General features: G+C 45.7%; 1 protein-coding gene across 3 annotated transcripts in view; it reads right to left on the reverse strand.

The window, feature by feature from the left end:
- Positions 1 to 2,701: 2,701 nt before the first annotated feature.
- The window catches only part of MCC (MCC regulator of WNT signaling pathway), a 437,412-nt gene continuing 426,916 nt past the window's right edge, over positions 2,702 to 13,197 (reverse strand). For all 3 annotated transcript variants that reach the window (XM_045446793.1, XM_045446803.1, XM_045446809.1), the window contains 2 exons: positions 6,889 to 7,011; positions 2,702 to 5,118 (listed from right to left, as the gene is read on the reverse strand). In XM_045446793.1, the coding sequence (XP_045302749.1) occupies positions 4,938 to 5,118; positions 6,889 to 7,011 (304 nt within the window). In that variant the 3' untranslated portion in view covers positions 2,702 to 4,937. The remainder of the gene's footprint in view (positions 5,119 to 6,888; positions 7,012 to 13,197) is intronic.

Below are 13,197 nucleotides of genomic sequence, written 5' to 3' on the forward strand. Positions count from 1 at the left end.
AGTGGCAACTTTAAAATGAGACTCTCAGTATAAACAGTAGAACAATACTGACAAATGCAAACTTAGTCACATGTGCTTTAATAACTGACAGTACATTCAAGCAGGTTTTTCTAATTCAAGTGGTTTAAAAAGCACATTTTCAAATAGGAAACTGAAATCTCATGCAAAGTAAATAAGTCTTGATAATATGTCAAGAAACTGATTAGAAATAGAAAAGTGAACATTTCATTATCTTTGCATTAGGTTCAAACAAAAGCAGATTCTTATTAGGGGCTCTCACTTGGCAGTCCTGACAGGAACACTCTCCGTGAATTCTAGGAGTTCTACAAACAGAACATTTTCTACATGGATTTGATTTGCAAAAAGTGCCAAAGTGAACAGTACAGCAAGAACTACCTAAAGACAGGTCATCTGTGTGAATGGAGGGTGAGAATTCTGTATATAGCTTGCTTTATTCTGCTGAGCTGGGATTTCAAATGATTAGTGGGTGATTTGTAGCAACCTTGACTATGGAAAAAATCAAGTCAAGGATATGGTTAGGGTCCGGTTATTCCAGTAGCAGTTGCTGTTACTGGGCAATGATTTCTTGGTCATATGTAAGATCTTAGATGCAATGTGATAAGAGAATTTATCAAATATTAATCACAAATGCAACCATTGTCTATGTGAAACTGTCTTCCTCTGTACAGGAATTGGTAAAATGAGAACGCATGTATAGCTGCTTTTCAGCTTGTACCCTTTTCACTTATTTATATTTTAATAGCCATGGAGTGCTCAGTGATGATACGGTGGCAGCAGCCACCATCATTAATAGTTCTTTTTCCAATTCTAAAAAGTCCATGCTTGGCAGCCTAAGGCATGTCTCTATTAGTGAGTCACATGAAATTAATTAGAAAGTAACTTCAAGTGTGTGAAATGGGGAACTTGAGAAGGCCACAGAGTCAGCGCTCACTTGAGCCCGGCTGACATGAACACAGGTTTCAGCGACCCAGAAGAGGATTTGGATACACTTCAGTAAGAACTGTGTGTGCAGCAGGTAGAGTTTGCAAGCCTTAGTGAGAGGTGATGATTGTGTCAAATAGGCCATTGGACTGGATAAATCGAAAAACATTTGTTTTTTGTTTTTGGAGATTTTAAAAATACTATTCTACAAAGCTGTCATTTCAGAAAAAAACCTCCAAAATGTTGCTTCTGCTCCCTACCCTCCCAAAATGCCTTGGCAGCCCTATGACTGCACCCTGTTGAACTCAGTGAAATTTCACTCTTCAGGTGATTCTTTCCCTTTGGGTCTCTGCTGCATCTAGAAATGTATGTACAGCTGTAAACTAAGTGAACATGATCTTTGCACTTTCTGCAGTTTCACAGATGAGACCTAACTCCCAGTTAGGCATTTGCAAATGGCTTCAAGTTTTATGGATCCTTAGGATTTCCGTAAGTCATTAATAAAAGCTTTGGTCATTTTCTGTACTCCTGATGTCTCTTCTCACTACTTTACTTAGAACATGAACATGATATTCCAAACATGTGAGAGCTTTGAGTTAGGTAATTGATAGAATTAAGAATTTTTAGGATAGTATAGAGGTTCTTAAATTCATGCCATTGACAGACTCCAGTCCAGATGAGCTAAAACTATGGGGTGTTTTTTTTTTCCTTCATTTAGAATAACATAATTGGATCTATATGTAGGTGGGAATTAGGAGATCTTCAAATAGTTTCAAGTTTTTCTTAGAGCAGTAAAATCCTTACTAGCCTCATCCTAACAGTTTTTGAGAAAAAAATCGCATTGGGTCTAATTGGGACTGCCTTTCTGGAGTAGAATGTCAGGGCTCTAATTAAGTTCTCTGAGATCCCTGTAGAAAGTACTGATGCAGGCTCAGAGGAGGACTTAGCAACAGGTGCATGCATCTCCAAGGAGAATTAAGCAATTATGTTTAACTGGCGCTTAATTTTTTTATTAACCGAACATTCCAGTTTCAGGCAACATGGATATTAACTTCAGGAACTTGACATGCTTGCAGATGAGAGCGAATATGAAACAGTTCATTACCTGCACTGGCAGTGATGAAACATCTAGTGTGTACCGCTGGGACTGGAGCATGAGCTGGAGGAAGGGCATGAGAAATCTCACCTGTCTGATCACACAAGATACTTAATCATAAATAACTTCTGGTATGTCTCAAAGAGGAATCTTCCCACCTGCAAGTCCATTGAAGTTCTGGCAGCTGGTGCAGATGGGGTTTGGCAGAACATGAGATCAGTTGGCGGGCCCACACATGGATGCTGCTCCAGCCACAGACTGCAGTCTCTTTTGCCTGATTTTTGCCTTAATTCGGCAGTGGGAAATACAACCCTAAGGAACTGTGAGATGGATCCTTTCTTCCTGTGCCTGTTTCTCTGAGAGCCAGAGACTGAACTCTGAACAGAGAAGGTGACTGCCTAAAAGGAGTAACCACTGAGGAAGCCGGAAAACAAAAACATGAAAGTCAAATCTGTTTCATTGTTTACCTTTTATGGAGAGGTCAATAAACCAGCTTCTATTTAGAAAGAAAAACTCAGGTTTTCAGGCACCTGCAATTTTTTTTACTTTTAATCAATGTGGTTTTAGTGGGACTCATGATTAGAATAAATCAGTGTCTCTTGGTTCACCTTCAACCAGCATCTTGTCTTAGGGAGTATTTGAAAAACACAAGGAAAGGAAATCAACTATTTAATTGCTTTTTTATTCCACACCTTTATAAAAGTAACAGTTTTCTGGGGAAATAGTTTGGATCTAGTCACCACATATTATAAAGTATGATGTTGAAGGATAAACTCAAAGGAGACCAGGCAGGGTAATACTGGGCTTAAAATGGAGGAGCTGAGACCTCCCGAGTCTGAAAGAGTTACATGACCCTATATGACTCACCTAAAAGAGTGAGTTCTCTTTTAACTTGGACCAAGAATGGTAGAGGTCAGCAGACGATTTTATTCCTGTGTCAGCTATACCAGTAGTTCAGTGTTGGTGAAATTAAAACTTCTGATGCCTATTCAGTCAACAGAAGAGCCATGAGTGGTTTCCCACCCTGGACATCCCAGTTGGCTAAGGGGAGGCCGTTTCCCCTAGGCAGACTGGAAAAATGGGGAAAACCAGCATTTTGCCTTTTAAACCCCTTTTGCACATACTTTTTTAGCCATAAAATTTTCCTTATGACAAAATGAAACTTTATCACACGTGTAAAAATTAAGAAAAAAAAAATCACAAGAACCATCTTTGCTAAATAGTAGATACATAACAGAAACAGGAGCCAGTGGGCACTTTCACAGTGATCAAAGCAGCCAAAAGCTGGTCCTTCCAGACTTACACTGGTTTTTGTTTTGTTTGAAGGCAGGCAGCTTCACTGCTGGCCTGAGAAAGAAGGGTGATCGCTTTTGGGAAAGAACTGCCCTGCCCTCCAAAGTGGTGGCTGGAGTGGCCTTCGCCATTGCAAAGAAGGCTTGAGGAACTCATCTTGTCTGAAAACAGACCTTTAGTAGCTCACGGATATTGGGGCTGTAATGTGACCTGGTCATAAACAAAACTTCGTGCACTGTGGCATTGGGATACAGTTCTCAGGAGACTGGGTGGATCTTCAGGTGCTACAGAATGAAAGGCAAGTGGTGTTTGAAAATGTCAGTGTAGGGTAACTACAGAAGAACTGAAAGACAGGAATGGAATAATGAATTTAAGAGGGTGGAGGCCTTCCTGAAAGAATTCAGGTACTTTGGTCCCCGCCCAGCCCTGTCAGCATTTTTCTTGAGATTTAACCTGTTTAAGGACTAAGTACCGTATACTAACCGCCATTTTTCTAGGGGGATAAAAGGAGGTCTCAACAACCATTTCTTCACCCCCTGCCCTTCCTAACAGCAGAAGTGAAGTTGAACTGGTGGTTCAGTAGCAGTCTCTTCAGTAGGCGGTATCAGCCTGCAAAACATTCAGTCTACTCCATGTCCTGCCTCTTGTCTTTAGAGAGAGAGGTCCAGAGCTATGTTTCTCGTCCTGTGCATGAGCTTTGTTGGATTCATGCAGAACAGCAATTATGTGGTGCCCTGGGGTGGGCAAAAGTACTAATGCTCCTCTGCTCTTGAAGAAACTCCTGGTAAAATTTTAGTTCCACTATATGTATTAATAGGACTATCTCAGCTCTAAGTCTTGGCTTTAATAAGGCTCCACTGGGAGGGAAAATCCCAGAGTCCAAAGAAAGTGCCCTTCCCATCCCTACATCCACAGTGAGAGGTGAAAGAAGTGCTCATTCTCCCAAACAGAGCTGTCAGGCATAGCCCTGGGGTTGCTCCCCCGTAACTTCAAATGTATCAGGGACCAGAAGTGATGCCTATGCACCACCCCCCTGTAATCTACCTTCCAGAGCACCTCTGAGCGAGCGTCTGTCTTGGGGTTGGTAGTGGGACTTGAACACCAAAGGCCTGGTTGCAATAAGCAAATCAGTTCTAGAGGCTGAAGACAACCCCTCCCCACTCCCATGTGTTGTCAGCATTTATCCCTGAAGAAGAAAGAGGAGAAATGGGATGTCAAAGATAAGGAAAGAATGGACAGTCTTGTAAAACAAATGCCGAGGGTACCACCGATGCACAAGCTCCAGAACAGGTGGGAGAGTGACTGCCGGGGCTGAGAGCAGAAGCAAGGCCTACTGAGCATGGCGCACAGAGCAGGTATTTACAGGCTGTCCGTGGGCCTGGAAGGGGAGGGGCGGGAGCCTCTGGATAGTCTACACGGTGTCACCAGGCCACTCACCCCTGGGGCTGATGAGTCCATGGCACTCCACTATGCAGGTGCTGACCTACCTGCCAACCTTCCTTTTTGTCACTCTCCCACCAGGTGCTCTGCCTCCGGGGTGCTTCTGTCCCCGGTGAACTGCTAGAGTTTAGCTTCCATGGAAGGAGCTCTGGTGCCCAAGTGCTGATTAAAGTGAAGTTTCATTGGTGTGTGGCCTTGAGTTCTCCTCCTCCAGCAGAGCTATTCTTTGCTTAAGCATCCTCACTTGGGTCTCGTGTCTCTCCACCATGGCCATCATCTGAGACTCCAACTTCTTCAGTTTGTTCTGATGCTTCTTCTTTGCTTTCTCATAGGCAGCCACCAAGTTGCTGTGGGAGGAGAGGGGAGGAGAAGGAAGAATTATTTGAGGAGTGTTGGGGCACACACTGTCTGCTGGGTAACCAGGTCCAGAGAGAGGTCCCTCGGTCTCTAAAGTAGGAATCTGAAGTCAGGTGTTCGGCGCTCATGGCCATTCACCTGTTGGCTTAACTGTAGTTAGTTTCTGTGCTAGAGACTTCTCCCTAATCTGTTAGGAGGAGTGTAAACCAACAACCCAGACTAGCCACATCCAAAATCAGTAACAGAAAAGGCAGCTGAATTCCAGAAATCTGTCATTTAAATACAAACGGTGAACCTGGATCTTTTTGTTGTTCCACGGCTGCCTACAACAGATGGTCGAGCGTAAACTACCAAGAGTGTTCCTCAAGCCCTGCAGTCTAAGTGACCTCACCTAGGAGGCGGGCACAGAGGCTCCGATGACTTCTCTTTATACTTTGGGCTGGTGGGATTCAGAGCACGAGGCCATAAACTAACATTGCCAGCCAAACACGGAATATAAGCCTTTGTGAACTTACAAAGTTCTTACAAAGAACTTATAAAGAGCATGGTGGGAGAGAACAGGGGGTGAGCAAGTCCTAATACCTTCTCTGGTTCAAAATAGCACCCCAGTCCATTCCACGTACAGTGAGGTCCTCCAAGTGTGGTCTGAGAACAGACTCCCAGAGATTCCCAAAACCCCCTCAGGAGAGGCCTTGGAGGTCCTTTACCTCCTAACTACACATCTGTGTGAAGCTAGATATTCCGATTTATTTCAAAACAATATATTGCCTGTAGAAATGGATGTGTGTCCTATTACACCAGTTTATTTTGAGAGAGCGCACATGTGTGCAACAGGTGGGGGGGAGGGGCAGAGGGAGGGAGAAAGAATCCAAAGCAGGCTCTGCGCTGACAGCGTGGACGCACTCCTTCAACAACCTGTAAGATCACGACCTGAGCAGATACCAAGAGTCGGATGCTCAACCAACTGAGCCACCCAGGCGCCCCTAAACCAGACCTTAAATAGATTTCCAAATTGTAAAAACAGTACCACTTTTCTAATTATCTTTTTGGAAAATAGTTATTTTTTAAATAAGTGCCAGTTGTATTATATGTAAATTTATTTTCTCGTAAATGAATAAAAAGTTACAGACATTTGTCTCGGTTTTAGTTTCTAAAGTGAGATTTATCAATAAATAATTTGAAAACAAAGTTCTTTGAGTTCCTCAAGTTTTGTGAACATAAAGGGTCCTGAGCCCAAAAAGTTTGAGACTGCTGCCTTAGAGCAGTGCTCTGTAAAGTGTTGCTCAAATAGGGGTGCCTGGCTGGCTCAGTTGGTAGAGTGAGCGTCTCCATCTTGGGGTCGTGAGTTCAAGCCCCACATCAGGGGCAGAGTTTACTTAAGACAAATAAATACAAAATAAATATTGCTCAAGAAAGGTTCTGTAGCCAATTTTGTTTGGAAGACGTTGGCTTAAACACAAACATATCTTTTCATTGTAGGACTTCTCAGAACCTTTACTGTGTTAATTGTTAAGGGGACCACAGTGTGCTGTATTTCCCAAACATGTGGCCCAAGGACAGGCCTTTACTGAGTATTTCTTAGTCATCTATGTAACATACATAACACTATGTAATGATGCTCTAGGGAAGACCAGGCTGGGGGAGTGGGGGAGGGCAGGTGAGGACTTTTCATTCCAGTACTGGTTTCCAGTAATTATGGACCTGCCCTCCCTGGTGTGGGAGTCCAGGCACCCTTGAGAATCCACAAATGGAGATTTTACCTGTTGGCTCGCTTTAGGTCATTCACGAACTCTGCCGATTGCTGGTGTCGGATTTCACTGCTCTTGGTGAGTCTTTCCAAGGCGCTCACCAGCTCTTGCACTCTGGCCTTTAACTTCTTTTCTCTGTATCAAAGGAGAGACAGAGCACGCCTTGAGTAACTTGACATGATGGGGGCGGTGGCTATTACCCTGCAAGTGGTGGCAGAGAGGAAGGTTTAGCTTGTGAAGTCAAAAGGCAGGTACGAAGAGGAAGTTACTAGAGGGCTCAAGAGTTCACCTTCCGCTCAGCAGAACCAGAACATCTCAGCACTGCTTTCTTTAATGAGAAGAGCCCCTTAGAGATCTCAGCTCTCCGTCTTGTGTCACAAAGGAATAAGGCGGGAGGTTGTAGCCTTCCAGCTATGGGAAGTAAGCCAGTCTAGAAGTTTCTGCTTGGGCATACCAAATGCTCAGCCACAAGTACAGCTTGACCACAAAACCTTATCTGGGGCCCACACTCCTCTTTTCCAAGTGTGCTGAAGCATCTCTTGAATCACCCTGATTTGAGTACAAAACCTCTGGTCTGGGCTGCCTACCCTGGACAAGTCCCTACTAGGTGAAGTCAACATGTACTACTTTTGCAGAAACACAAAAAGCAGTACTGATGGAGTGGAAATCAATATTCTCATTTTAAAGGTCCTTGTTCCCCCTTTAAAGTACTTAAATTAGATTTGCACTTTGAAAACCCCCTGCCCCATGGTTTCAAGTTCCTTGGGCTCTTTCCTGCTAGAGGAACTCAAAGTAATTGACTTAGGGTTCAGTTATGGGAGGTTTCTGGTGTCCAATGTGCATATTGCCTTCCCGTGATTGCCTCAAGAGCGTGAGACCTGGGCAGGGAAGCATTAATGAGACCTTCCCTCAAGAGGCACAGTGTTACCACATAGTCCCAAGTGTCACATGCAGCACCATCTGATCTGTTTTATTTGAATTCACTCACCAGGTTCCCCCATTAGCATGTAGGCTCTAAGGTGGCAAAGACCTTACTCAAATATACTCTGGTGGTACCCAGCACCATGCCTGGGTGACAGCTTCTCCGGGACAAAAGTTGTTAAAATAGCTTCATAACAACTCACTGAAGGTATCAGATTCCTTGGAGCATAATGAGAAACCAGGATTTACGGGAGAAATTCCTCTAAAAATGATGCATGAGTGGACGACAAATGTACATGAGCACAACTGTTCTGGAAGGCAATTTGGAAGCATGTAGCAAAATAAAAAGTGAACATACTCCTTGAGTAGACAACCTGATTTCAAGGAATTATTCTTACAGCACATGTAGGTGCCTAAAGACACATGAGATTACAGCTGGACTCACTTCAGTACTGGTTACAACAGCTAAGAATAGGGACCAACCAGGGGACTGGCTAAGTTCATTAAGGTATACTGGTTCTATTGAAATGCCCTGCAACTATTTGTTAAAAATGCAGATCATCGTGCACTGGCATGGAAAGGTATCTGATGTATCGTCAAGTGAAAAGGACAAGTTCTACTGGATGCCAGTTTTGCAAAGACAACTAAAAATCTGAGCGGGAATGGCTCAGACACTCTAACAACTACCAGACGAGACACTCTTAACAGACCAGAGAGCTACCCACCACTCAACAACGGGTAACTCCCAGAAGGGGTGACTGAAGGCTCTCATGTTCTACTTTACTCACTTCTGCATTGCTTAAAGTTTTTGTAATTTTTTGTATGCTTTTTGTAAAGTGTGTGAGAACCAGTCTCAGTGGTAATGCTTCCTGTAGGAGGGCTGTGGGAGGGTGCACAGATGGGCTAGCCCTTCCTGGCTTTTCAAATATCTTTTACATTTCTGCCTCCAGTTACTCTAAGCGCAAGTCGGGCTTTCCAACAAGCTCACTAATGAAAGTGACTGCGACACAAAAATCTAGGCTTGCTTTTGTGAGGATGGAGGGGGAAAGGTCTTTTTTTTTTTTTTTTTTTTTTTTTTTTTTTTTTTCAACGTTTTTATTTATTTTTGGGACAGAGAGAGACAGAGCATGAACGGGGGAGGGGCAGAGAGAGAGGGAGACACAGAATCGGAAACAGGCTCCAGGCTCTGAGCCATCAGCCCAGAGCCCGACGCGGGGCTCGAACTCACGGACCGCGAGATCGTGACCTGACTGAAGTCGGACGCTTAACCGACTGCGCCACCCAGGCGCCCCAAGGGAAAGGTCTTTTTAAAGGAAACCTAACAACCAGCCGTAAGTCCCGATGACTACTCAGTGAATCCTCGATGACTACTCAGTGAATCCTCGCACCCACCCTAAGGGAACTGGAGCCAGGGCGACTGCAGAGCAATTCCTGAGGAATGTGAGTGTCTTAGGGGCCCTAGCAGCCCCCAGGAGATCTCAGATCTGGTTGCATTTACTACTGTAATGCAGAGAGCGGACAATTTTCTAGCAGAAGTGAGAAGTGTCATGGAGGGTGGTGACAGGCAGCCCTCTGTCAGTTGAGGCAATGTGAGGACAACAGGAAAGATTTCTCCTCCTTCCTTCTGGCTATTAAGAATGGGGAAGGGGTTATTTGTCCTACATTTTTTGTTACTGTTCCGATTCTTTTGTCTTTTGTTCTAAAGTTGATGAATAGTGTAAAGGGGGAAAAAAAATCATGAAGTGAATTTAAAATGTCACCATGAACTCAATAAATTCAAAACAAAAAAACTGCCCAGAGCGATACCCTTTCCCACCCCAATTCCATCCACACCCCTGCCCCACCAGCCTAGAGAATATGGAAATCCCAGGCTCACCACAAAACAAAGGGTTCCTTTGCCCCAATACCCAGGCCCCTGGGGGACCGGAGGGAATTTTTCCGGACCTGGCAGGCTTTTCAGGACTGGGAAGAGGAGAGGAGGAGAGGAGAGGCCCTGCCCAACTGAGGGGCAGGGGCACACTGGGAGCTGCGAGTTGCCTCTAAGAACTCCCTGGGCCTCAGGAAGGAGATGAGAGTGCACCTGTTTGTACAGATTCCAGGACAGAACCAGGATGCTGATTTATTTACTGATACAAAGATGAGGCCAAATTTCAAACCTAAACCTAAAACATGGGTTACTTTACCTGTTTTCATTTGAGTGAGGCAGACACCTGTCATAGGAGTCATGGTTCCAAGTGTCACTCGTCGACTGAAATACTAAACCACTTTGAAGTGACCACGAAAGAGGACTTTACCTCCATTTTGACCTTAGTCTGCACTTTCCAATTAAGTTTTTCTTTCCAGTTTATCTCTGAACTCAGGCAAAAGACGTGCAGGCAAAGCATCCCCTGATGGGAACCGAAACTATCCCCTTAAGCAATGACTACCCTGAGCCAGCAAAACCCTGCATGCACCCGCTGACCTCTGTCCCACATTTTCCCTACATAAACCTAGAAGTATCTTCAGCACTTGGAGGCAGTATTTAAGCCAACAGTCCACGTCTTCCCGGTGTTGGCCTCACTCAAGTAAATTCCCTTCTTGTGTCACTACCACTCGTCTCTCTGCCTTTGGATTTTGTCAGTGGTGAGTGGCCCAACTTGGTCTGTGTGACCCCCAGCACCAGGTGCTCTTGCACCCCTGCGCCCCAGCTACAACTCTACATCCACACCACCAGTACGGCAGCACTAGCCACCGCGGCCATCTGAGCACCTGAAGGATGCCTGGTCCAAACCCAGATATGCTGCGAGTGTAAATACACACCAAAATTTCAAGACTTGATGTGGAAAAAAAAAAAAAAGAAAAAACGTAAAACATTTCAACAACTTTTAAAATATTACGGGGTGCCTGGGTGGCTCAGTCGGTTAAGCGTCCAACTCTTGATTTCGGCTCAGGTCACAATCCCATGGTTCGTGGGATCTGTGAGCCTGCTTGGGATTCTCTGTTTCCCTATCCCTCCCCTGCCTGCATGCTCGAGCACGTGCATGCATTCTGTCTCTAAATAAACTTAAAAAAAAAATAAAAATATTGGGGTGCCTGGGTGGCTTGGTCAGTTGAGCGTCCGACTTCGGCTCAGGTCATGATCTCATGGTTCGTGAGTTCAAGCCCCACGTCAGGCTCTGTGCTGACAACTCAGAGCCTGGAGCCTGCTTCGGATTTTGTGTCTCCCTCTCTCTCTGCTCCTCCCCTTCTAGCTCTCTCTCTTAAAAATAAACATTGAAAAAAAATAAAAATATTGATTATATGTTAAAATGATATTTTGGATATATTGAGCTAAACATTTTACTAGAGTAAATTTCATCTTTTGTTTTTTTAAGTTTTAAACGTGGCTACTAATAAAGTTTAAATTGCCCACGTGACTTCCATTTGTGACCTGTGTTCTGTCACCAGGGGACCAGGGCACATGCTTGCAGCACAGCACCAGGGGTCACCCTGGATTCCATGTCAGTAGGTTTGGGGTGAGGCCCAAGAGCACCCAGGTGATTCTAACTACCAAGCAAATTTACAAAATGGGTAAGGCTAAGTGTTCCTCACCAGATGTATGATGTACTTCATGCGGTCTCAGAAGGTTCTGGATCTGAATGCGATATGACACGCAGGGGGGCACACTTTCCTTAGGTCTACCACTTTCCTCGGTTTCTGGAAGTTCTTATTCCAGTCACTTTGGAACCCCAATCATTCACATCCTGTTCCTTCTAGTTACTGGTTCAAATTTTTCTTGGCCTTTAGCCGAGAAAGAATTTATAGTGTGTCTAGATAAGATAATGAGGCTAACACACCACTTTTTGGCTCCACACAGAAAAGAAAGTAAACATTAAACACGACATGCTCCCTTTGCCCCTCCAATACGGTGTTTTTCTGGAATGCCCAGAACATCATCATCCCTGCCTTCTTCCTGGTTTCCTGACTCAGGAATGCGAGCCTCCCCCAGCAGGTGAAAAGTCTCTCTTTTTGGTAGCACTCTCACTGTGCAAGCCTGTGGCACCTGCCTGCGCACACATTTCAGTCAAGGGCCCCCCGCTCCACCCAAAACGATGGTCCTTCCTGCTCCCTGAGGGTCCTGTGAGCCTCTCACCACAGAGCCAGGGGCGGTTTTTCTTTTCAACATCAGCACCTGTAAGTGGCAGCACATGTGTGGTCCAGAGAGGGCCGCAGTGCCCGGGAGGAGGGGAGGGCTCACCAGCCACCAGGGAGGGGGTACGCTGTCTCCAAAACAAAAAGGTCGGTGGGAACTATAATCACAAACCCAAACGTGGTGGGTGCGCCAGGGGAGCAACAGGGCGAGAGGCTGTGAGGCCGTCAGGAGACCTTCCGCCCAGGCTGCGATCAGACCAAACCGCGGGGAACTGCAGCCACACAGCCACACAGCCACACGGCCTGCAATCTCTGGGTAATAGCTCGTTATACACAATTACTCAATAGCGAGAATCGTCTGCGTATGTGGTTCCTTTCTCTCCCTCCCCTTCCACTTGTGAACCCCAGCAGGCTTCCTCTCCACTGCCACTACTCGTCAGGTCACCCAGGACCTCAGCTGCCTACCCCTTCCCCTCTTCCTGGTGCACGCACACCTTCATCCTTCACTCGGGAGCCCTGAGCCCACTCGGCCTTCCACCGTGTGGTCTCAGCCATCCCTCCCTGTTCCGCACAGACTCCTCTTTCACTGCCCGACTCGAAATCCCCAAGTATTTAGGACTTGGGCCGTATTTTGCGTCCTACCCTTTCTTTACTTGCCTCTCTCCATTCCCATTTACGTTCCTAAAAGTGACCTATGTTCTGGAAGCTTCCAAGTTGTTATTTCCAGGCCCTTCCTTGGATCTCTGGACTTGTCTATTTGACATCTCTACTCAAAAGGCGTCTATTTATCATGCCTGGAGCAGAACCTTCCAGATCATCGTTCCAATCCACCCTTCCTGCCCTGTCAGCAGACAGCAACACAGCCCAGCTGCTGTCACCAGTCTAGAATCAGCCCAACTCCTCCCTTTCCTTGTCCTCCACCTCCACTCAATGGCAATCCTCATCCACCAAGCCTTGTGAAAATTCTGCCCCACCGCCTAGAGGTCCAGGCTGCCCTCACTGCCGACCATGAGCGCCTCCTAACTGGGGTCTCTGCTTCACTTCTGCACCCTCTGGACTGGTCCTCACACAGCCGCTGGCTAATTCTTTAATAGGACAAATCAGATCATATTATTGTCCTTCAGTGCCTTCCACCTGCACTTAGAGTCAAGTCTGCGGTCTCACATTGATCTCAGAGGCCCTGCTTGACCCGACCTCTGCCTACCCAGTGTTGGGTATCACCCTCCCTCTTGCAGCCTGGAATCCTCTCAGTTCCCAGCACACACTATGCTGTTTCCCACCACACAACCC

Source organism: Leopardus geoffroyi, chromosome A1, assembly GCF_018350155.1.
Source record: "Leopardus geoffroyi isolate Oge1 chromosome A1, O.geoffroyi_Oge1_pat1.0, whole genome shotgun sequence".
Lineage (NCBI taxonomy): Eukaryota > Metazoa > Chordata > Mammalia > Carnivora > Felidae > Leopardus > Leopardus geoffroyi.